General features: G+C 39.9%; 1 protein-coding gene across 1 annotated transcript in view; it reads left to right on the top strand.

Annotated features, from left to right (window-relative positions):
• unc79 (unc-79 homolog, NALCN channel complex subunit) overlaps positions 1-22,798 on the top strand; it is a 50,247-nt gene extending 27,449 nt beyond the window's left edge. Inside the window, exons 24-51 of the mRNA XM_084742455.1 lie at positions 185-366; positions 1,309-1,510; positions 1,630-1,812; positions 2,581-2,649; positions 4,162-4,499; positions 4,999-5,181; positions 6,350-6,512; positions 7,523-7,672; positions 7,817-9,079; positions 10,730-10,831; positions 11,324-11,440; positions 12,167-12,269; positions 12,359-12,499; positions 12,626-12,664; positions 12,783-12,895; positions 13,900-13,985; positions 14,375-14,548; positions 14,875-14,943; positions 15,681-15,791; positions 17,564-17,668; positions 17,772-17,849; positions 17,971-18,060; positions 18,172-18,347; positions 19,696-19,879; positions 19,988-20,191; positions 20,383-20,460; positions 21,466-21,507; positions 22,182-22,798. Of these exons, the coding sequence (XP_084598581.1) occupies positions 185-366; positions 1,309-1,510; positions 1,630-1,812; positions 2,581-2,649; positions 4,162-4,499; positions 4,999-5,181; positions 6,350-6,512; positions 7,523-7,672; positions 7,817-9,079; positions 10,730-10,831; positions 11,324-11,440; positions 12,167-12,269; positions 12,359-12,499; positions 12,626-12,664; positions 12,783-12,895; positions 13,900-13,985; positions 14,375-14,548; positions 14,875-14,943; positions 15,681-15,791; positions 17,564-17,668; positions 17,772-17,849; positions 17,971-18,060; positions 18,172-18,347; positions 19,696-19,879; positions 19,988-20,191; positions 20,383-20,460; positions 21,466-21,507; positions 22,182-22,370 (4,934 nt within the window). The 3' untranslated portion in view covers positions 22,371-22,798. The remainder of the gene's footprint in view (positions 1-184; positions 367-1,308; positions 1,511-1,629; positions 1,813-2,580; positions 2,650-4,161; positions 4,500-4,998; positions 5,182-6,349; positions 6,513-7,522; positions 7,673-7,816; positions 9,080-10,729; positions 10,832-11,323; positions 11,441-12,166; positions 12,270-12,358; positions 12,500-12,625; positions 12,665-12,782; positions 12,896-13,899; positions 13,986-14,374; positions 14,549-14,874; positions 14,944-15,680; positions 15,792-17,563; positions 17,669-17,771; positions 17,850-17,970; positions 18,061-18,171; positions 18,348-19,695; positions 19,880-19,987; positions 20,192-20,382; positions 20,461-21,465; positions 21,508-22,181) is intronic.
• The last annotated feature ends 2,080 nt before the right edge of the window (positions 22,799-24,878 follow it).

Genomic DNA, 24,878 nt, shown 5'->3' with positions numbered 1-24,878 from the left:
CACCCATATATTATATGAAGACAGATATGATGACATAGAAATATTCGCTATATTAACTTATCTTCATTAGTGATCTCATAGCTGGTTGTGTTTATTACATCTAGTTAATTATGGATGGGACATGTGGTCTGTGTTGCTGATGATGTTCTTTCCTTTCACTCTGTATTCTCCTGAAAACTCCCAGTGGAGAAGGTGGCGGTGCTGTGTCGGTTCCTAGACATTGGTGCGGTGACGAAGAACCACTTGCTGAAGTATTCCCTGGCCCACGCGTTCTGCTGCTTCCTGGCCTCGGTGGAAGACGTCAACCCCGCTGTGGCCACACGGGCCAGACTGCTGCTGGACACTATCAAGAGGCCAGCGCTGCAGGTGACCTGAAAAAAAAAAAACATTTGTCTGGAAATTTTGCAGGACCAGTGATCATAACTGGACTTCAGTGGATAAACAAGCCTTCAAAACCTTACGTGACATATTTGTGTCTTTCTGCACCACCATCACCTGTACATTTATGACATTTATAACCTTTTTCAGGAGAGTTTGATGTTTGGAAGTGCAGTTTTTTTAAACAATGGCAGCTAAATAAACATCAGACATGCTGAAATAGAATTGAATATATAGACTGATCTATGTTTATAGATTGGTGATATATCAATAGTCCTCAGCTCTGTCGACGAAAACTAAAAAAACTCTTGATATGATATGAAGAATATGTATGTAAGAACCAACTGCTTTTGACAGCCGTATATAGCTTTACTTATGTTATTTTTTCTTACAACTAATAAGAAATTATGTATAAAATAATTTGCCGTACATCCATTTATAACAGATAAGTGAGTATATAGATTGGCTCTACCTTTATTTGAGAAATGTTGCCAAAAGCACATTTATTAGTTTACAATTCACACTGAGGCTGCAATTATAATTTTTTCCACTCTATTATTTTTTCAGTTAATTGATTTATCAGTTGGTCTATAAAACATCAAAATAGTAAAAAAGAACAAGCAAACAAAAAACCCCAAATATATTTAGTTCACTAAAGTGTTTTTTGTTAAAGTTAAAGCAGCATATTCTCAGATTATCATTCAAAGAGGTGTTGCGTTGTGTTTTTTATTTCCATGTTTTTCTGTTAGGTGTTGGTTCATTAATTTTATTTTAAGAATTGTGTTCATCTGTTCTTGCAAATTAACTTTTGTTTCACCTAAATGTCATATTTTTTACAGCTTACACAGCTTTATGTGTATACAGTCATGTTCATGTCCTGTTGTGCATTTACGTGTGTGTGGTGTTTTTTTTTTTATTATTATTATCCAGGGGTTATGCCTGTGCCTGGATTTCCAGTTCGATACTGTTGTGAGGGATCGGCCCATCATCCTCAGCAAACTCCTGCTGTTGCACTTCCTGAAGAAAGACATTCCTGCGCTTAGCTGGGAGTTCTTTGTCAACCGTTTTGAAACATTATCTCTGGAGGCTCAGTTGCACCTGGACTGCAACAAGGAGTTCCCTTTCCCTACTAGTACGTAGCTGCTGTGTCCCCATTCAGAGTTTTTACGCCTGCTCCACCTGCTCTATAAATATTTATTGTAACAGAAACATTACAGCCTAATACTGATGTTCCTAATCTTTTTCTGACAGCCATCACAGCTGTAAGAACCAATGTTGCCAACCTCAGTGATGCAGCAATGTGGAAGATACGACGGGCCCGTTTTGCCAGGAATCGTCAGAAGAGTGTGCGATCCCTCCGCGACAGTGTGAAGGGCGGCCCGGCAGAGTCTAAACGGGCGTTTTCACTCCCCGAGTCACTGAGCAACCGACTTCGTGAGTAGCACACATCAGCCAGTCTGTCTGTGTATCAGTACAGATCTGAGCCTGCGCCACTTTCACTCAGTCTGTGGTCTAACAGTGTTTGCAAATACCTTCTGAGACTCGCCTACAGTAGATGGTGGTCGCCACGCCCCCAGTTTGTAGAAGCATCGCTTAGCTTTATTCAGTGACTACTGCTGCTTCTACAAACTGGGGGCTTACTGATCATGAGCTACTGTAAGTTAAAAAAATCCCTTGAATTGCCTTTAAGGTCAGTTTATTATCACATTCTATCTAGAGAAGCACCTGACACAGTCTGCATTGCTCTAACGTGGTGATCACTGCTCATTTTCTTTTTCTTGTGGGTGAAACCAAATGCTTTTTAAATTTGCAAATACTATTTGACCAAAGTCTGGTCCCATTTTCCTAATGTTTCTCTCCTCACTCGTCTGTTCCCGATGTTCATTTCACTTGAATGTCTTAACACTTACTTTGTTTAATAAAGCACAAAAGGCTGTCTGAGTTTCAGGGAGATTATGCTACTGGTGTTGGCTTCAAACAGGATGTGGTTATTTGATATTTTCTGATTAGTCCAAATGCACCAATTCTTGATAACACTTAGATTTTATACTGTTCTGAGGCCATGTAGTGTGTCTTTTCTGTGTATGTGTGTCTGTGTGTGCACATGAGTTGGACGATGATGAAGCTCAGACACCTGTACTGTCCTGTACTGCCTCCCCCTGTACATTCTCCTAAATCGTGTTCTTCATATGTGGTTTTTAGCTCTAAGGCTTACGAGGCAAGAGCACTCTGCCCCGACACTGGGAGATATGATAGAGAAAGTCCTGCCAGGTAAATAACAACCTAAATCTGAAACATGCAGTCTTATTCTTCATAATCACATCACATTGGAGGAAACGTACAGTATGATAAGTATCTCATTATTATCTATTATGTGAAATTTTGACAGAAAAGGTGCCACTTTACAATAAGACTACCCTTTAAATGATTTATAAATGGTTTATAAATGTTTGTTTGCTTACTTTTGCTTTAGCAGCATCTATACCTGGTAGCTCAAACAGATATTTAGCATTTAACCACTGTCAGCATGTCATAATAGACAAAAGTTTCATTTTACGAATCAAATGAACATTTCAGATTACCAGACAGTGTTATAATGGTCAGTCATGCAGGGCAACAAGATGGAAGACCCACAAAAGCAGGCCCAGTCTGAGCAAGAGCAGTTCAAATATTTGAACAAAACAGTAAATATACAACAGGCTTACAGGGATGAAGAGGCTGACCAAACCCATGGAACGAAAGCTGGAAAGGGCTGTTCAACACGAAAGACAATGACAGTCTAAGAAGGGGAGAGACACAAGACTAAATACAGAAAACTACTCAGGGGTAGGTGAAAACAATCATCAGTCAAAGAAAGAGGGGAAAAAAAAAGACAAACACAGCAAGCAAAAGAGACAGAGATGAGAGGCAGGAAGGCAAGAACTTCAAAACAAAACAGGACACAATTAAAAGCTCAAACCATGACAGATGGTTGGTGTCTCCTTCAGGACAGAATTCCAGGTGTGGGACAGATGGTAATCTTTCTTAATTTGGTGTACTGATCGCCTGATCGTAGTCATCAATAATAGGTGATGTATTTCACACTTTACAGTACGGCTCCTTTTATCCAAATGTTAGTAATGAATTAGTAAGATTAATTACTTGCAGTTATAATTTAATTGTATATTTAGTTAGGGATAATGTAGAGCGTGCTTCATTATTACAAAATAAACACCTGCAGGGTCCCGATGTGAAGCAAAAGGTTCTTGAATCACGCTGTCGGTGTTTATTTCTCAGTAATGACCTTCTCACTTTACATTATCCTGCTTATTATATGGCTGCTTACAAAAAAAAACAATGATCTGACACAAAGTATTCATTTTAAAATGATTTTAATGATTTAAAAATGATGTAGAGTCTAGCAACAGTCTGCTTTTCAGAACCAAGTATTTAACAAGTCTTGTAATAATGATTGTTGAGTGTTTACAGCCTAATTAAGATCCTAATTATAAACCACTTATGAATTATTTATGAAGGTAGTCTTGTTGTAAAGTGGTACCCACTAATTCTATCACTGAAAAGAGTGAAAAGCAGCACTCTTGCTAAAAGCTAGCTGGTTATTTTTTTGTGTTTACCCCGTTCACATATCCCATAAGCATGTTTTTCTGATGTATATTTATTGCATGATGATGTCTCCGCCTGTCTGGACTCAGGATGAGTTGACTCCCCCCACCTCTGTGTTGTTACCCCCTCCCTCCCTGTTCCTGCCCCCTTCCCTCTCCCCATCTTCTCCCCTGTCTGCAGCACGTTTCCTCCCGCACTTTAACCCTGACGCTTCAGCCCCTCTTGTAGGCCAGACCCCATCTCCCGAGGATGACACCATCATCAGAGACCTGCTCCCCGAGGATGCTGGCATTGATCACCAGACCGTTCACCAGCTCATCATGGTGCTCATGAAATTTATGGCCAAAGACAAGAGCAGCGCTGAGGCTGATATCGGCAGTGCCAAGGCTTTCAACACAGTGAAGCGTCACCTGTATGTGCTGCTGGGATATGACCAACAAGAGGGATGCTTTATGATTGCACCTCAGAAGATGCGCACCTCCACTTGTTTCAACGCCTTCATCGCTGGCATTGCACAGGTGACTGACATATATTATATGTATTATATATATGTTACTCTTCGGTCGTACCTAGAGATTAACTGGTGCGTTTAGTGACATGTTGGGAGGACTTTAACAGTATAACCTCTTTTGGCATGTCACAGAATACTTGAGCCTTGAAAAAATTAAATATCTACTAATCATAGTTTTACTGAGAAAGGACGTCCTTTTCATTCATTTCATATTTTAACAACCTGTCTATGTTGCCTCCAGAATGACTTGGCTGTCCTGTGTCTGTCTAACTGATACTGTAGTTACAGTAAAATTAAAATTATTGTATGACAGAATTTTGCTGAATTGGGTAGGTGATTTGGGGAATATCTTATTTATTTTAGCTGTTTTTACTTTGTTTTTCTTTTCTATTTTGATTTAAATCATGTATGCCATACTATGCACGTCCACTAATATGATATACTGTATAAAACATATATAATAGTATAACATGAGTGCTAATTGATTTGACTGGGATTCATTCCAGGTGATGGACTACAATATTGGTTTGGGGAAGCAGCTGCTCCCCCTAGTGGTCCAGGTGTTGAAGTACTGCACATGTCCCCAGCTGAGACACTACTTCCAGCAGCCACCTCGGTGCTCCCTGTGGGCTCTGAGGCCACATATCAGACAGATGTGGCTCAAAGCTCTGCTAGTTATCCTCTATAAGGTACTCTTTGTCTTACTATGTGTCCGTTAGATTTCACTGCATGGATCCTCATTCACTCAGTCTCCTAGATCAGTGGTTCCCAACTTTATTCCTCAAGGGATTCCTTTTCTATCATTGAGTAAACTGACTGAGTTTATGGATATTTCATATTATATTCAATGCATAACAATAACAAAACGGAACAACTGATAAACTGCGATATTAATTGCAGGATAGTTGTATAAAATGAACAACTTAAACATTATTCTCTTGGAATGTTGCATCAGAAATGAATTTTCTTGATGGAATTCTTTGTTTGTATATGTATCTTTTATTTTTATTTTTTTAACAATCATACATTCTTACAGTCTTCTTTTTTTGGACATTTTAGTGACAATTTAGTGTTTTCTTCTCTCTGACACTGAAGAAGAATGAATGAACGAATGGACTAAAACATAAACAAAATTCATAGAACAAACAACAGTATCAATAAATAGATATAATAAATAAATAAATAAAAGAAAGGGGAAAAACAAACATACAAACACTAAAAAGGTTGATAATACTATATTAAAGATAATTTCTTCTGTCACTGACCTCCCTCCTCCACCCCACCACTGAAAGTAGGTCACGCAGTAGTACAGGTTCAATTACATACCATTAGGGAAAGATGAATTCTAAATAGAAAGAAGCTAGGGTACAAGTTAATTAAAGAATGAAAATTAATTTCATTAATAATTCATGAACAAATTAACAAAATAATTAGATAAAGAACTGCAGGATAATCTTGCTGACAGAAAGGATAATAGGATGTGCTCCTCCTATTTGGTTGTTGACTCCTCACAATATCTATTAATCTAATAGCGGTCTCTTAGGTATTGAAGTGTCTAGAGTTCAAGCTGTTTAGAGCGAAAGCTCTGTGAATATAACTTGTGCTCAGGTCTTCACTGTGAACTTACCCTGTGAGAATTTTTAGTTAGTTTCCTTCACAGAAATGAGTGAAATGCAGAGAAATGGGCCTGCTGGAGGGCAGAGGGACACAGGTTGGGAATCAGTGCCCTAGATAACTTTTTTTTTAATTTAAAATCTTGCTGTTGTTTCATGTTTTCTGTGTATCTTATGATATACAGTACAAATTACAAAGATAATGACACAATTTAAGATTATGATGTTTTTCTCTTCACTACAGTACCCTTACAGAGACATGGATGGCAGTAAAGTGGTCCTCCATCTGATCCACATCACCATCAACACCCTGAATGCTCAGTATCACAGCTGTCGTCCACACGCTACAGCGGGACCACTTTACAGCGACAACTCCAACATGAGCCGCTACAGCGAGAAGGAAAAAGGTGAAGTAAAATAAAGGATGTTGTTATCTCAATACCAAAATTATAAAATATACCAATAGACAATATCCACACCTGCCACGGCCTGGTCACTTTGCTGCTGTCCGGCAAGAGATACGTTAGTATCCACTGTCATACCAGCAGACTACCAAACAGTGTTTTGGACAACAAAAAGTACTAGTTATAGGCTAGGGTAGTGGTACACAGTTATATGGGCATCACAAGCTTGCATGAAATGCCTCCTGGTACATGGAGACAAAATGACCATGGCTCCAGAGCAGGAAAACTTGGCTTTTGTGGTCAATATAGCACGCACTGAAGAATGTGTTGCTTTAATTGACTACCTTTACCAACATCACTGACTGGACATCCACAGGAAAGATGCCAAATTTCCCTTTAATCTCATTATACGACCATGGTAAATAATCTCCCTTGTACTTTGTAAAACATGTGGTCTGCTGGACAGATCACAAAAAGTAAAAATGCATACATACAATAATTATGTGTACTGGAACTTAGCAGCTCACCACTTCTTAGAGTGATCTTAATATCTTCGCTTGAAGGATGAGTGTTTTGGGGATTTTTATATCATTCTGTAGCTTCCAACTTGTGTTCTTTATGTATTCAAATCCAAACATTCAAATTATGATTGAAGTACATATGTTTTAGCATCTAAATGCTATTTTCAAGTCCTTGCTACATATAAATCCTCTAGGCTGACAGTGGGGAGGAGAGGCCCTGCTTTTTGCTAATGTCTGAGTGGGCGCCTCCATTTGAAAGACCCAGATGGAGTTGCCCTTTACGAAACTTTGAATATTAAGAGTTTTTTTTTAAATAATTGATTTAATAGGTACCATTTATGACTGCAAATTAGGAAAACATTTTGGGGGAAAGACCTTTACTATGCCATGTAGATTATAATGATAGGATAGGATGGAAACGACACAGTTCCCATTGAATTAATCCATTTGCTGCATAAATGCTGCATTGATGTTAATTTTTCTCCATTTTAGAGGAGGACAGTGTCTTCGATGAGTCAGATGTACATGACACGCCGACGGGTGCTGCTAACAAGGAGTCACAGACCTTCTTTGCCCGCCTGAAGAGGATCGGTGGTAGCAAGTCTGTAAAGTACCAGCCGGTGGAATTGAATGCCAAGAAAAGTAAGAAGCAGAGGCTTTCAGAGTAAAGTGTAGTATAACAGCACATCGATTTAATCTTTTCCAGCTGAACATATTTTGGAGATTGCAGGAGGCTTTCACTGGGATAAAGTCTCATTTTTCTTCTTTTCTTCCTTTGTGTATCAGGTGAAATTGAGCTGTCAGAGTACCGTGAAGCCAGCGCCCTTCAGGACAGCATTCTGCACTGTGTGAGGGAGGAGAGCACCAGGAAGAAGCGTCTGCAGGCCATGCACAAGCAGAAGTCCCTGGACATTTCCAACACTGACTCCATCCTCTTCAATCTGGACGAGCATCGACGTAAATCCTGCATTGATCGCTGTGACATGCAAGTGCCACCCGTGGTCCTGCCACCGTCCTCATCCACATCTCACAGCAGGCATCACGGCAAAGGATCGTCCGATGGCTCTTCGGTTCGGGTGGAGGGCAGCGATGCCGTGGACCGGCGAGGATCTCGAGGTGGACAGTCAGACATCTCCAAGCCTGTCATCCCAGAGGTTCGTCTCAGCTGCATGGAGACATTTGATGACAAGTTGGACCAGGGCTCATTGGGAGGATCAGCTCAGGGGAAGGAGGACCAAGACCTCATTGACCTCTCCTCAGACTGCACCTCCATTCCAGAGAAACACTCCTTACTCTCCATGTCTGACAGCGACTCCTTGGTGTTTGAACCGTTGCCTCCTCTCAGGATTGTAGAGAGTGATGAAGAGTTCGACCTTAACACCATCATCGCCTCCAAGTTCAACGGGAGTCCAAAGGTGTCTGCCTCTCCTGGGAGCAGCAACACTTTGCGACTGTCTCCGGTGGTCCAGGTGAGTGTGGAGGACTGTTCTACTGGCAAAAAGACCCCTGACATTCAGGTGGGAAAGGAAGGCTCAGAGAAATCAGAAAAGAAGCCAGACCGTGTGACTCCCAGCACCTCCCTGGATCTTCCTGACCGACCAGAATATGTCTGCCATGAAAGCCCCATGACGCTGAAGCAGAAGAGAGACCTGCTGAGGAAGACCCCTCATGTCCCTTGTACTTCTCTTGATGACGTGCCTGTGACCCCAGAGATGGGACCAGGGACAAGTCCCTCCGGTAGGACCATCTTCTTGGACATCCCTGAAGACAAAGCAGAGCCTCTTTCATCACCAGAAATAAGCAAGAGTATCAGCAATGAGGAAGAAGAGTATGGGGATGATGAAGAGGACGATGACATGGGTGACGAAGGGGACAGTGACCCCAAACCTGACCATGGGGATGACAATGATGAGGCAGAGTTTAAAATCCAGATTGTGCCCAGACAACGGAAGCAGAGGAAGATCGCAGTCAGTGCCATCCAGAGGGAATATCTGGACATCACATTCAATATGTTTGACAAGCTGGGCGGTGAGCAGGCCACAGAAACTGGTAAGAAGCAACGATGGATACCAGTGTGCAGGTCAGGTGCTGTGTAGTTTCAAAAGGATCTTTTAAAGTGATGTCTAAGACTTGAAGAGGCTTATCAAATGCCTTTTAAACACACAGTAACCACTTTTTTTGTGCCAGTCTGATTGAGAGTGTGTATCTTAATCATCAAATAATACATGTTTAGTCCATTTTCTACATATTATCTGTCCTTAAGGTCAGAGTTAATCATTTTTCATCAGTGGTGCTTTTTCCCATGGTTCCAGGTATCCAGTGGTTTCCATTTCCATACAAAATCAATTAGCAATCTCTGGAAATCTCACTTCAAGGCTCACTTCTCTGTGTTGCTGACTCTGTCACGTCAACTGTTCCTTGGTCATGGACTAAAGCCGACAAAGCCAGTGCTGCATTGACTCATTTACAGTTTTTGAAATTTGAAACTCATATTTTCAAATTTGCTGTCATTTCATTTATTCATTATTTCAACTTTTACTATATTTTACCTAATCTAAATTGGAGGTCAACCATTTTTAAATCTTTCTTAAGCTCTATCATTTTGAGCAGGAAAAAGCATACAAAAGAGACACTGATGAAAATGGTCAGACAAGGCCTCTGGCCCACAGTTATGCTGGGCTTGCATTTACGGGTAGCTAAATTCTAGCAGAACAGCATGTTTTTAGCAGAGCAGCAGTTATCTCCAGTCTAATGGATTAATAATGAACTTATCACCAACCTTATCATGTGCAGAATTTTCAAATAAAGTCATCTTAAATTAAGTTAAACTCTCATTTGAATATAAATTATCTCAGGCACACAATGACCATGACCTTGTGTATGGAGCCTCCATGCAAAGGGTGATGTACATCCCTGTGTGACTGGTGGAGGCTGTATAGCCATTGGCTGTCAGAACCAAGTTAGCTTATATATACCAGTGGTTTGTAAAACGTCCTATTAGTGCTGATTATTTGGCCAAACCAATTAATCAATAGTATGAATTGTCCTCTGTACATATATACATATATATATATATATATATGTGCAGAATATATGCCGTTATAAATATATATATATATATGTATGTATATATATATATATATATATATATATATATATATATATATATATATATATATATATATGTATATATATATATATATATATATATATATATATATATATATATATATATATATATATATATATATATAAATATATATATAGCATGCAGTTGTTGTAAAGGAGATAAATATTGTCAACACACATGTATGCTCCTTTAATATTTTAGAATATAAATGTAAACTGCCACAAATCTTTATTTAACAAACCACTCCAGCTGTATGGTGTCCTGTGGTGTGTTTCTATGTATGTGTCCACTCTTCCTTTCCTGTTTTTCAGCACAGCACAGAAGCTGTGAAATTCTATAATTTTACTTAACATAGAAGAAACAGAAGAGGTGGTGAGGGAAACCAAACAAAATCAAACCTTCACATAAGAAACCGTTATCAAATTAGCACTAAATAAACTTTAACTATCTCCTGAAAAGTAGTGTTTATTACCATTGAATGTTTATATTTTTACAGTCATGAAATTTTATTTCTTGGCATATAACGGCATATATTCTGATGCCAATGCCCCGCCCATATTGCCTTGCAGATCACAAAGTTCTGTCTACATTGGAAAAGCCACGAGAATCTGCCTCAGCCCCAACGCTTGAAGCTGCTATGCCTGAAACAAGCCACCGCTCTTCAGTATCAAGTAGGATCCAAACACTTCTTAGTCACCTTATAACTTCAAGAAATATGAGTTGCTGTGGTGTAACTATGAGGGCCTTAATTTACCATGTTTTAAAATTATTTTTTGTGCTACCTTATATATTACCTGTGCAGACAACAAAAACATACTCTGTACTTGCTTTTTGCAAATTATATTTTTATATTGGAGTTGGAAATATCCAATAAAATCACATAATATTATTTGACTTGATTAAAATCCCTGAGAAGTTCACTCATAAATTCCTTTTTAAAGTAGTTTCACTCTAAAGTATTGTTATAATGCTAAGGTTCCTAAAAGCTAAATTCTTAATTACTTAATTTTATCCTTCTGATATAATAAAATTACATGGACCATCTTTTCTCGTGTGTGTCTTACCGATTTAAATGTAACCACATGCTCTTTGTTGGCACTGCAGAATCGATCTTAGCAGCTGCTCCAACCCAGGTGTTGTTTTTTTCTGTGTCTGACCTTTAGCTCAGTACCGTCAGGTGAAGCGAGGCTCTCTGGGAGCTCTGACCATGAGCCAGCTGATGAAGAGACAGCTGGAGCATCAGTCCAGTGCACCACACAACATCAGTACCTGGGAGACAGGTTAGTCACTTTACCCTTTTCTTTATTCCATGGCAAGTGGAAACACTTATTGAACAGTGACTGAAATACAATGCAATACCAAGTGTGCTCAATTGTTATGAGAGCACAGAGCAAAATGGGCAGAACTTAGGAAGGGTCAATTACTGCACTAGTACATATAGTAACACTATGATCCTTGCAAAACAAAACCCAGTCCATACCAGTAATTATCAAATATTATTATATATGACCTTATAGGTCATTATAAAATGCTTTATAATGTGTTATTACTATTGTTACAAAGCGTTAAGAATATTTATGAATGCTTATGTATAATTATACAGTGCTGTAAGGACATTATAATACATTCTAAGTATGTTTTTACTGTATTATAGAGATGAATGTTATAGAAAATGCTACCCAGTTTTTGGCAAAGTTAGCAAGATTGCTTAACTTTCTGTTATTTTTTGTATTGAATAATTTATCAAATTAGGGTGGTTAATTGCTTGTTCTAATCCTATAGTAAGTACTATCTCTAAAACCAGGACAAACTCATGAATAATGACAAGCTCCATAAAATCTAGTCTTGGAATGTCAAGTAGCCTCAATATCTCTTTGAAATTGTTTATTTTGACCAGTGTACTTGAATTTAGACAGATTTAGACAAACCATCATTGTCATTACCCTCTTTCAGCATGTGATAAGTGAATCTTACCAAATCCTCCTGTTCTTTTATTTCCTCTTTAGGTCCGACAAAGACCAGTCTGCTCTCTGCGCCGAGCACAGTCAGCATGTTCGTCCCCGCGCCTGAGGAGTTCATCGATGAGCAGCCCACCACAATGTCTGACAGGTGGATGAATCAACTGACAGCCAGACCTGTCTTAAACAAAGTAATTGCAATGTTTAACCAGCCCGGTTTATTTCTGTGTGATGTCCCAGGTGTCGGGACTGTGCAGCTGTGCTGGAGGAATACGACGAGGAGACTCTCGGCCTCGCAGTGGTCGTTCTCTCCATGTTCATCCACCTCAGCCCTGATTTGGCTGCTCCGATGCTCCTTGACATCATGCAGTCTGTGGGCAGGTAGAGCCGCTCCAGCAATCTACATCCACACAGCACTTCACTGTTAAATGAAGTTTCATAACTCACCCTTAGAGCTCATGCATAATTCATCCCCGAGTCCTAATCCACTGCTTTAACTTCTTTCAGGTTGGCATCCAGTGCCAATTTTTCTGGACAAGCTGAGAGGTATGAGACATTAAAGCCGTCACAGCGGATATTCAATGTGCTTATAGATGAGTTTAATAATAGATATGAAGTGTGACCACCTGTCCAACACTGTCATTCTCCCTGTGATGTCTTGCAGTATGTTGATCCCGGGGAATGTAGCAGGTGTAGCCAAGCAGTTCCTCCGCTGTATGTTTCACCAGCTGGCCCCAAATGGCATCTTGCCTCAACTCTTCCAGAGTAATATCAAAGGTCTGCTCACACCGCTGACTACTACATTCAGAAATCCTTCAAATGTGCCTGGAGTATTTCTATAGAGACTTACAGCATATCTTAGCTGCTCATGTCTGTGTGTTTTATATTCTGTAACCTGTAGTAGATTAATATTTTACAGGGGTTTTTTTTCATACAGGGTTTATATGTTATGTTTTCAACTTTACAAATATGCTTGAATTTTAGTATACTCTGTGAAAAATGCTTGATTTTTAACATGATCTGGTGTTTCATCTCAAACACTCATGTAAACCAAAAATCTTTTAATGAAACAAACCCATCATCATATTTTTCATTTACAGCTCAATAAGTCTTCTCTCTCTCTTACTCTAATAATTTGCAAGCATTAATCATATAAAATTAATCAAATCATCATCAAATAATCATGAGCAGATCAATCAAAGTTAACAGCTGGCAAAATAACGTGACAACATGTTATTTGCTGGGGGTATAAATTAAGTAATCTGCAACTGTATTAAAGATAAGGTAGATAAAATAGAAGATGAGATGAGATAAGATTAAGATTATTATAAAAAGTGAAATATAAAATAATAAAGTTTATGAGGAGTAAATGCAAAAATCAGTGCCTATAATATGTAATAGCAATATAGGTAAGATAAGTTAATAAAAAAAAGGAAACTTAAATAAAAAGTAGTACTGACAATCACATTTAAAGTAATAATGGCAGTGATATTGAAAAGTCATAAAATAATGTTGCATGTGATTATAAATGTAATATTGTACATGATAATAATATGAAAAGTAATATTGCACATGATAGTGAATGCAATATTGCACATGGTAATAATAATAAAATGTAATATTGAACATGATAGTGAAAAATAGTATTGTTTAAACCCTGTCTTTATTTATTTTACTGTAATGTATCTATTTTTTCAACAATGATGAGACTAATTTAAAAAGTTCCCACTGGACATACTGTCACCTTTGTTATTTTTAAGTCTTTCTTTCTTTCCTTGCAGATGGAAGTTTCCTGCGAACACTTGCATCTTCCCTGATAGATTTTAACGAACTGAGTTCTGTTGCTGCCCTCAACATGCTGCTGGAGGTGGGATTAATCTTCATATGATTGTGTTGAGTCATTTAACCAGCAGGAGGAGCTCTTGTCAAAGCAAAAGCTTGTGTGGCTTTAGCTGCATGCACAGCATAAGCCTGTCTAAAACAACAAATCATCAGAGCAGTCAAGAAAACCTGCCTTACTCTGCACCACTGTACCAGTTTATTGTTACTGTTAAGCTAAATAAAAGACACAGATAAGCACCCGCTGAAGCATGAGTTCATCCAAGCAATCATCTGTGCCTCAGTGTCCTAAATCCCCTGCCCTCATCATGAACATTGTGATTGATCAGGACTGAATGATCAGTTAAATGGAAATATCTTCGCTTATAGAATTTCATTATATAACCCTGTTATGGTTTATGCCTCTGTGCCCTCCAGGGCCTGAACAACAAGAAAAGTCTACCGGCAGGGGGCACAATGCTGCACTGCCTGGAAAACATTGCCACCTTCATGGAGGCTCTCCCCATGGACTCTCCTAGCAACCTGTGGACAACCATCTGCAACCAGTTCCAGACCTTCCTCACAAAACTGCCCTCTGTGCTTCCTCTCAAGGTAGATATCGACTCTTCCGTTCACTTAGTCATGGTCTGATATGGTTTAATGTGATTATGGCTCGAGGAAAAAGCATCTAGTGGTGCCCTTGTCGGGTTCAATAGGACAGAGTCTTAAAATTGTAATTGATTTGACTCTGACGCTTTTGACCTTGGAGGTCAGATTAGTGTACTCTACTCGATTTACCACCGCAGACTAATTCAAAACACCAAATCCAGGAATATGTTTATGCAACATACAATAATTTTCAACTTTTGCACTTTAAAGCCTACTGACAGTTCAGATTTTTCAACTTGTTTTTCTTTATAATCTCTGTCTCTCATTAGTGCCCCATGGACTCCAGCTTGAGGATTATCATTTGTTTGCTGAAAATCCCAACAACAAATGCAACCCGGGTAAGCCGAGAGCAGAATTTTACACACTGATATGTCCACATTCTGGCTTATGAAGTTGCACTATGCAGCTAAAACACAAACAAACAATGTATCAATTAATATAAACATAATCCCTCCAAATCAAAATTTATGAGGTGTGTGGTGGTGTCTGTATTCGTAGAGACCCCGACTTCTGCCTGTAATTTCTTATTTTTTCATTATTTTGCTGTGCTTGGGACATTTCTGGGCTGTTTGACAGTAGTGTGTAGCTCCCAGCAAATAAAAGCACACAGGTTTCAAGGTTGGGAGAATAAAAATGTAGCGACCAGTGGTTACATTGCTTTCTCCATCTCTCTCTCCTCCGCTCTCTGTCTGTGAGAGCTGCAGAGAGAGATTTACACACACACACACACACACACACACACACACACACACACACACACACACACACACACACACACACATAGGCTGAGCAGACTGAGGATGCTTTGGCTCTATTCACACAAAATCACTGGGTGGAGGTGTGGCCACATTTATTTGTGCTTTAGAACGCAACCGCTATGAAATAACAGGAAATAACATTTAATTTGTCAAATTCAGTGCTTTGTTTTCGCTAACAATGCTCCCTCTTTTAAGTCACCTTCTATTACTCTCTCTCATTCTGGAGGAGGAGCCACCTTAGAATGGTGTATTCAAAAACAATCTTTTTTATTCTACCTTTATTATCTAACCATTTATCCACTTCCTCTATCCTACAGAGCCTCCTGGAGCCGTTCTCCAAGCTGCTGAGTTTTGTCATCCAGTATGGCATGTTCAGCCTCTCCTACCTCGTAGAACTATGCGGACTGTGTTACAAAGCCTTCAACAAGGTACTCATGAGTGTGTTTACATGTTTACATCTACATGTTTTTCATATGTAGGAATAAATCCTGTGCTGACAATCAGTGCCTGGTTGCATAAACCAACTTAGGTTTCAAACAGTTTGTCCCTTTAGTAAAATATCTCCCTAAGCTGAGCAATTCACTTAGGAGCATTCAACATGTTAACGCGGAGACCATTTTCCTCTGATGTCACACTCAAGGTGAGAAGCTAAAATGCTTTTATTAAAAATACAGTGCCGCACTGCTGTGTTTTCAGTCTGTAAGTCAGATAAACGTATGGAACACATACAAATCATTATTATGTCACCGATTCCCAATTAATCAGCAACTGAAAAGGCAGTGGGACTCCAGTGTCCAGTGTTTACAGAAATTTTAATGTAGAACGGTTGCATATTATAGCTTTAAGTATCTTTAGGCAAGAAAAGATTTAAGTGTTTTCCCTTACAACATCCCAAGGAAATCCTTATGGTGATGAAACCCAATTTTTCTAAGGCCTTCTCAGATGAAAATTAAAGGGAAACCACAGCCGAAATGGTTTTATGCAACCAGGCAACAGTATTTATGCGGCCGTGAAAGAGTTAAACCTTTTAAACTAATCTGCAGTGTTAAAAATGTTGAGCTCCTGTTTGCAGGCCTCTCGCTCATCACTCTTTGGGTGCTACACCTACTTCCCTGACTCTCCCAGTCAGCCAGAAATGTGGCCATGTGTCACAGATGATTAAGTAGGCAATCAGCCAGTATTGATTAACATGATTAGTTGGTGTGCTAGGGCCGAGGATGTATGGTGTGTTTCTGAGTGGCTGTTTCAGACAGAGATGGAGCCAGGGCTGTCTGCACTGTTGGACCAGATGGATCCTCAGTCCTCCACCACTGTCAACACTGCATGCTTTATGTCTCCTGCAGTATTGATTTTCTACACCCGCTTTAATTCCTCACCGTATAATATCCGCTTTTCAAAACCGGGAGTCACTATGAGCGATTGCTTTTGGAATCTGTCCTGTGCAGTTGTTAAATGGAGACGTGAGCTTTCTGGGAAGCACAGCGAGGATTTTTTAGTTATCTCTGGAGGTCAGGTTTTTAAGGACACAAAGTCAGGTTTTCCAGACCTACTAAAGTTTGTCTCACCATGCACCATTTGTCACAGCTGCACCACACTATTTGCCAAATAGGACTGGGCCCACTAGCTTAAGAAGAGCCCATGATTTGCTATTTACCAAACGGACATGCTCCATTAACTTTTAATTACGAGAGTGCCGCGAACAGGTATGCGCATTAACAAGCCACACAGTGAGAAATGTCAGAGGCAGCTCTGCATTCTGTAAGAGCGGAGGAGCATGTGCCTGTGCCTAACATAAGCAAACATGACTGCATAGAGAAAGAGAGAGGCAAAGTGGAAGCCAGAAGATGACAGTGTGGTTTGTAAACAGGCAGCTGGGCTTTGTGTGGAAGGGATGAACAAAGAGAGCAGCCTGTCCTCAGGGAGGGAGAAGGCAGCCTGACAGCCTCATCTGAGCTGCCTGGGACTCTGGGAGGAGAGATCTGGACTGGCCTAAATCTACTCCTCAGCTTCCACTATTCTCTGTCTATTCTCTGTCTCCCTGCCTCCCCTCCCTCCCCACTTCACTGCCTGTCCTTCCCCTTCTATTCAGACTACAGAGTTTATGCTCTCCGCGCAGCATGAGTAAGGGAGAGTGATAATAGAAAAAGGCAGTCTTGCTGCATCAGTACATTTACTCCACTCTCTATCTCCTCGCATCCAGGAGAGAGATAAGTTCTACATGTCCCGCATTGTGGTGTTAGAGCTTCTGCAGGCTCTCAAGTTCAAGTCTCCTCTCCCTGACACAAACTTGTTACTGCTGGTCCAGGTAAAAAATACTCCTCTTTTCTGCACTTCAGTTTACAAGAAACAAATACATCACACTGTTTTGTCCTTAATTAAAATCACTGTGTTTTTTTTTTTCTTCTCAGTTTGTTTGTGCAGATATCGGTACACGGCTAGCAGAATCCACCATCATCCAAAAGCACATGATCTCGACGCTGCCGGGGGTAAGACTTTGGTCGACGTGTGTTTGGATCCTATTATAATCAGCCTCATAAAACAGCAGGGGACAAAGACAGGCCCCACTGTGATTCCTCCTAAAGGATAAACTGTTTTTGTTCCCGACAGTGCACAACAGCAGCCATGGAATGCATGAGACAGTACATAAGTGAACTCCTGGACTTCATTGCAGATATGCACACGCTAACCAAACTTAAAGTAAGTCTTGTGTTTCATGTGAGCAGCACAGTTGGCATAGTATCTTATCATATGTAGAGTTTTTTCTCTATATTTTGCCTATTGTTCAGGCTTATCTTTCCTGTTTTTCAGAGCCATATGAAGGCGTGCTGTCAGCCGCTGCATGAGGACACTTTCGGGGGGAACCTGAAAGTGGGCTTGGCACAAGTCGCCGCCATGGAGATCAGCAAAGGCAATCACCGTGATAACAAAGCTGTGGTCCGTTATCTTCCCTGGCTTTATCATCCGCCATCCACCATGCAACAAGGGTAAGAATGACAAAACTACAGATGAGTTCAGTAACAATTCAATGACTGAAAGGGAAAGTTCTGGACTTTTCATGTGGATTTCCAGTCAGTGTTGGTGGTAAACATTGTCAGTTGAAGCAATACATTCATGAGTGTGTGCTATTTGGACTCCTAGATGAGTATTTTTGGCAACATGGCTGTGGGTGTCACAGGCTTACAAGCATCCTGGTACATGTAGGTACTGCTTGCATGGCTGCTGAGCAGAAGAACTCAGTTTTCATGGTCGATATAGCACACACTGACAAATTTATTGCTTCAGTTCACCACATTCACTATTAACCCTGCCTGGACAGCCACACGAAAAGTGCACCTTTAAATAGTCACCTTACCTGAATTACATGCAAATATAGTTCGTAATATATTTTTAGTAATATGTAGCTTTATTTGTTCAGATTGAGAGATATCAGTTCACAAAATTTCTGCCTCCAGCCCAAACAATTTAGTTTTTTTGTGCTACTCACAGCATTCAAAAATTGCACTACAAAAATAAACATTATCTCTATCAAGCATAATCAATAGTCCAGTTGCTCTGGATAATCCACAGTTTTCCCTCAATAATAAAAAAAAAAACAGCTGACAGTGTGTTGATGTGAGGGCAGAAACCTGAAAAACAAACCTGGTAGAATTCCTCATGTTTAGATATCATTAGAGATCACCAGTGGTGGAACTACTCAGATGTTTTATTTAAGTGACAGTAGTCATAAATCATAATGAAGTAAAAGTCCAGCATTCAAAACCTTACTCAAGTAAAAGTACAAAACGTGCTAGCAACAAAATGTATTTACAATGCCAAAAGTAGAAGTTCTCATTAGTACTGGCTCATTTCAAAATAATATATTATTTATATATATATATAGTTTTATAATTAGTGATGCATAAACACTTTAATGCTGCAGTTAGTAAATGTGGAGGTGATTTACTGCTGAGTAACTTTTGAATTTCAAAAAATGTTCAGTACAGTTTTATCTTTATCCATAGTAAAATATGATAATTTATTTGTTGGTTATATTTTGTATTATTAATGTGAATCTGTAAAGTAACTATTAATGTAAGTTTTCAAATGTAGCGATATAAAAAGTACAATATTTGCCTCTGAAATGTAATGGAGTGGAAGTATAAAGTGGCAGAAAATAGAAAAAAATATTAGTAAAGTACCTGGAAAGTGTATAGAGATAAGTGACAAAATATTATAGTTTTATGTAACTTGGATGAACCAACACAATTGTTGGCAAGATTAATTTCAACTTTACGATGAATATATTGTATATATTTTTGAGAAACTGAATTTTATGTTTTTTTCTGTCTGCAGGCCAAAAGAATTCATTGAATGTGTGTCCCACATTCGTCAGCTGTCCTGGCTACTTTTGGGCTCCCTGACACACTGTGCCCTGCACCAGGGCTCCACCTCCTGCATGCCCATCCCTCTGGACGCCGGCTCCCACATCGCGGATCATCTCATAGTCATCCTCATCGGTTTCCCAGAGCAGTCAAAGGTCTGGCACAAACAAATCCCTGCAAATGCCCTCACCCAGGTTTTATTAATTTGATCTATAACCACCTCACTGACCTTTTCTGTTTTTGGTCTTGATCTCTGTCCTCAGACGTCGGTGCTGCACATGTGCTCTCTGTTCCACGCCTTCATGTTCGCCCAGCTGTGGACCATCTATTGCGAGCAGGCGGCCGCTGCTCCGTCCCTGCTCAACCAGAACCAGACAGAGTTTTCCTCCAGCGCCATCCTCACTGGTCTGGAGTTCTGGAGTCGGGTTACACCCAGCATCCTGCAGCTCATGGCCCACAATAAAGTGGTGAGTGCTCTGCCTTATCCTTTCCCACTGGGGATCCTTACGGCTACGGTAAGAACAGAGGCCTGGAATTGTGATGTGCTTTTCCATAGTAATGATGAGTTTTGTTTTAAGTTTTGGATTAATTCCTGTTTTGTATATTATGAGAAAACTGCAACTATGTCAGAGAAAATTAATGATATTTTTTCCTTCAGATGGTGGAGATGATGTGTCTTCATGTCATTAGCTTGATGGAAGCCCTACAGGAGTGCAATTCAACCATCTTTGTCAAGGTTTGTTGTAACTCTCCACATGGTTAATATACAGTATGATGGGGCTGTATCAAATAGTTTAAAGCTTTGAAGCGTCATTCTTAGCGTTAAGCACTGAAATCTAAATTAACATTTGAATTCTCTTCTTTTTATGCATGTATATTTTATATATTGAAACCCATTAATTCTGCACAGTTGAAGACAAACATTTTACTACACTAATATTAGTATTATAGTATTTGTAAAATGAGATTCCACTGATGGCTGTGTAGGATTGTTTCCGACTCATGTGATCCAAACATTTGCAATAAATTCGGAGTGTAAAGTCCAAAAGTCAAAATTTATTGACAAAAAGATAGATGTAATCATTCATCTAGTCATTTGTATTTAACAAAAAACAAAACATTTTCACTGCAGTCAAAAAACGGTTTGCTCTCTCTTGCTTGCTGCACACAAAGTGAGACACACACTTGTATTAACAGGCAGTCTAGCACCAATCTAATGTTCTGTTTATGTGCTCCTCCTCCCGGAAATAACACGGATTCTACACCAGTGCATTCCCTAAAACCACTATGTTCCTTTACCTGACTTGTCATCAGGGTTAATGCTGATACATGACTTTTTTATTAATCTAGGTCACTCTGCGTGAACAACTAACATTTATAATTTAATACTATATTAGAAAGTACATGTGAGTAAAACACTGACATGCAGTATGTGAATTAATAAAAGGTTGTCAACTAAACATTTACTCACGTCCACCATGTTTTGGCATAAATTACATCAACAGATTTACTCAATTAATCTGATTATTCACTTTATTCAAATTGACTATTTTGTTTCAGGATTTTGTGATTTTCTTTTTTAAATGTCATAGAATATGACAACAGACATTTGAATCTGAATTCAGAAAACCTGAGTAGAAGCTCTGAATGTAAAAAAAAAAAGAACACATTTGATACAGCCCTACAGTGTGATCATCTTAACATGTAGCCTACCGCTCATCAATCCTCATGTTTCCTCTAGCTAATTCCAATGTGGCTACCGATGATTCAGTCAAATCTCAAGGTAAGGCTTTAAAAAATAAATTGGTATCATCGTTTCAGATTAATATGTCTATTTGCACCCAGTTGAGAATAGTCACATGACAGCTATTGACACCCCATTTTTAGCAAACAGTACCCAGATCTCCATCATATAAATGCTCAAAATGTCTAAAATAATTTTTAAAAGAAACAAAACAAAATAAAGGACTTGCCCTGCAGACTGAGGTTTGTGAGACAAGTAGTCAGTGTTGAATTTAAATTTTTGTAAGTAGTTGGCCTATTATTTTCAGGCTTTTAAGAGTAATATTATTTTCTGTTTTCAGGTGCACAGTGGTTAGATTTAGGCAACAAAAAATACTTAATTAGGTTGAGGAAACAAAATTACTTGGTTAGGCTAAGGAAACAAAACTATGTGGTAAGTTTTAGGAAAAGTTCCTGGTTCCATGCTGGTGTAAATAGCCACATTTTCTGTCTATACCCTGGGTGCAAATAGTTTTTTGGTTACAGACAGCTGGTTGCTTGTCTGTGTCATGCTAGGCTATAAAAACCCAGCTGTACATAGCCACATTTTTGGCAATGTTGGCTACTGACATGTGAGTACTAAATAGCATCTACCTTAATATTATGCAAGTAGCTATCGACTCTTTAGAAAAATTCAAACTAAAACATCATCATCATCCTTCCTTGCTTCGTCAGCATCTGTCCGCGGGGCTGCAGCTGCGTCTCCAGGCCATCCAGAACCGGGTGAACCACCAGTGTCTGCAGGGCCAGATGTCTGGAGTTCCTCCGTTCGCTCTGCGCAAATGGCTGCAGTGCACCCAGTTCAAGATGGCTCAGGTGGAGATCCAGTCATCAGAGGCTGCCTCGCAGTTCTACCCCATGTGACCTGCTCGGCAGTCACCTTGGGTCCAGTCTGGGTCCTTAAAGACCTGCATGCATCCTCTCTGACTAAAAAAAGGACTCTTATGTAAAGTGTGCTCTGTGAACTGAATGATTTTCAGCACCTTTAGTATAATACCTGTATATGTACAGTAAATCTATGCTCTCTATTTTAAAGTACTAGAACTGGAGCTGATAATGAAAGGTTTGGCAGGCTTGTGTGAGATAATTGTATCAGGTGCCTAACTGTTGTATTCAACAGATTTGAAGAGTCAGTAGATGACTGAGAATTTCTATAGACCCGTGGTAGTAATAGTGAGGGTCTGAAAGCTTGTTGAATCTTAGATATGCTCACCCTGTCATATTCATATTCTATCACTTTTTAAGTTGCTTGGTTGCAAGCTGGATAATAAAAGTATGAATTTTTCTAAACATTGCCACACTTTGTCATTTCACATGAATTGCCGACGCCTCCAAAATTCAAATGTGACATTTACTGCCCTTTGATGTCCTGACTGATGTGGAAAATGTCCAGTTTACCATAATGGCAGATGGCAGAGTGATAAAATCGGCTCTGTTGTTTACTCTTCTGGACGAGAAACCGTACCTCAGGTGTCTCCGGGAAAATGACATGACATGCATTACTCAGCTCCCCGTCTGAGATCCTTGTCAGACTGTCAGTCATGCTGCCTCTCGCCATCAGAGCTCAGATCGATCACAGGGGCCAATCTGAGTTGCGGCAGCGGCTTTGTAACTCGATAAGGTGGAGCCAGACATTGGAGGTAAACAAGACTATTTCGGTTGTGCCCCCCTCCCCGCCCCAAAGTGGAAAGCCCCCCTTCCACCCCTCCTTCCATCCTTACTTCTCCATCCCCCTCTCCATTGGCAGCAACGAAACAGATTGGACCACGCATATACCAAGCAAACACAATTACCTTTGGCCTAATGTGGTTTGTTGTGATTAAGCATTGTTGTGAGGTCTAACCGCATTACCACGAAGCTCTTGTCTGAGAATAACAGATGACATGACAGCAGGGCTAGAAAGCTGAACAGCACATTAATCTTTGTTTTGATCTTCGCTGCTGCAAGGATTTCATTATCAAGCTTTAGGATGAATTAGATCTGATGATATAAATGTATTCTTCGAGAAGAAATTAGTTTATTGGGCAAAAATAGGCCCAATTTGATTTGCATATATTCTTTAAAAAATTGCTTTTTAGTCACTGCAAGTATTAAGAGGACGCATGTTGAGAGGTGTATGCCAAATGAGTCACTAGTATAATGATATCACACAATGTGACTAATGAACAAACAAACACACATGCAGAAACCCGCACACACACACACACACACTCCCCGGTGACCCCAAGCTAGCTGAATCAGGCTGCGGTGCCCCTTCTCATCAACCTCTAGTCTCAGCTCATCAAAGAGCACCTCTCCTGCTGTGTGCCTCTGTGTGTGTGAGTGTGTATTAAAGTGATGATGGATGCAGGTGTGTATGTGCATGTGTCCCAGCATGTGCATAGGTGTGTGTGTGTGTGTGTGTGTTTAATCAAGTCCCCCTTGCTCTGGGGTTGCATCTGTCAGCCACTGCCACCGTTGTGATCGTTTGAACTCGCAGCCCTTTTCGAAAGAACCTCTCTCTCATTAGCAGCAGCTTATGTAATCAGTGTCCCACAGGTATCCAGCACTTTCCCCGCCCCTGCCTGCCTGCCTGCTGCCTCCTGGAGGACCATATGGGAGCGCTGACCTGATGAGCAGGCAGCTGGAGGTACTGAGGGTAATTAACGCTGACCAAAGGCCTCTCAGGCAGAGAGGGTGTGAGTGGGTCCTCAAAGATGGTGAAGGTCAGCTTTGAAAGGACTGTGCGAGCTCTCATGCACACACACACATTGTACTCCATGCACCAGGTGTGTGCATTGGTGAAGTTCCTTGATTAAAGAGCAGGTTGAGATCAAAATAGACAGTAGAGTTGCACAGAAACAATTTCAAGAGCACTAATTTCTAAGAATCTGTGTACCAGCGTCCGTTTGCTCTACTGAAATACCTTCCGAGAGCCTCGTAAAGCTTGTTGAGACAGTGACAATCCCTGGTCCCCCCGCCTAGTGCTGTCACATTGCTTTTATTACAATGAAATCCACAGCGCCCTGGCTGGACAATGCATGAATGTTTAAATTGCTCAGAGTGTCCATTGGCATTACCATCAAGTGGCACATCTAAAGCAGGGATGGCAAAGTACTCTATGGTCCCTCATTCACATTGTAATTCATTGACATTCCTCTTCAGTGCACCTCTGCATCAGCCTGTGTAGTACAGGTTTGCCTCCCTTGTTTGTTTCACATCATTAACTACAGTTAATGTACAAATTAAAATAGAAATGGGAAAAAGTCCACAAGATTTAATGTAAGAATGTAGCCTCTATCACCTTCTTATAGCTTCCTTTTAAATTCTAATTTTGTTAGAGCAACTTCTTGTTTTAGCTGCAGAAATTCTTCTTTTGTCACATTATTATTA

Source organism: Lutjanus erythropterus, chromosome 18 (genome assembly GCF_056507025.1).
Source record: "Lutjanus erythropterus isolate fLutEry1 chromosome 18, fLutEry1.hap2, whole genome shotgun sequence".
NCBI classification, from domain to species: Eukaryota; Metazoa; Chordata; class Actinopteri; order Lutjaniformes; family Lutjanidae; genus Lutjanus; species Lutjanus erythropterus.
Note: the sequence above shows the minus strand (reverse complement) of the source record. Positions and strands in the feature narration are given on the sequence as shown.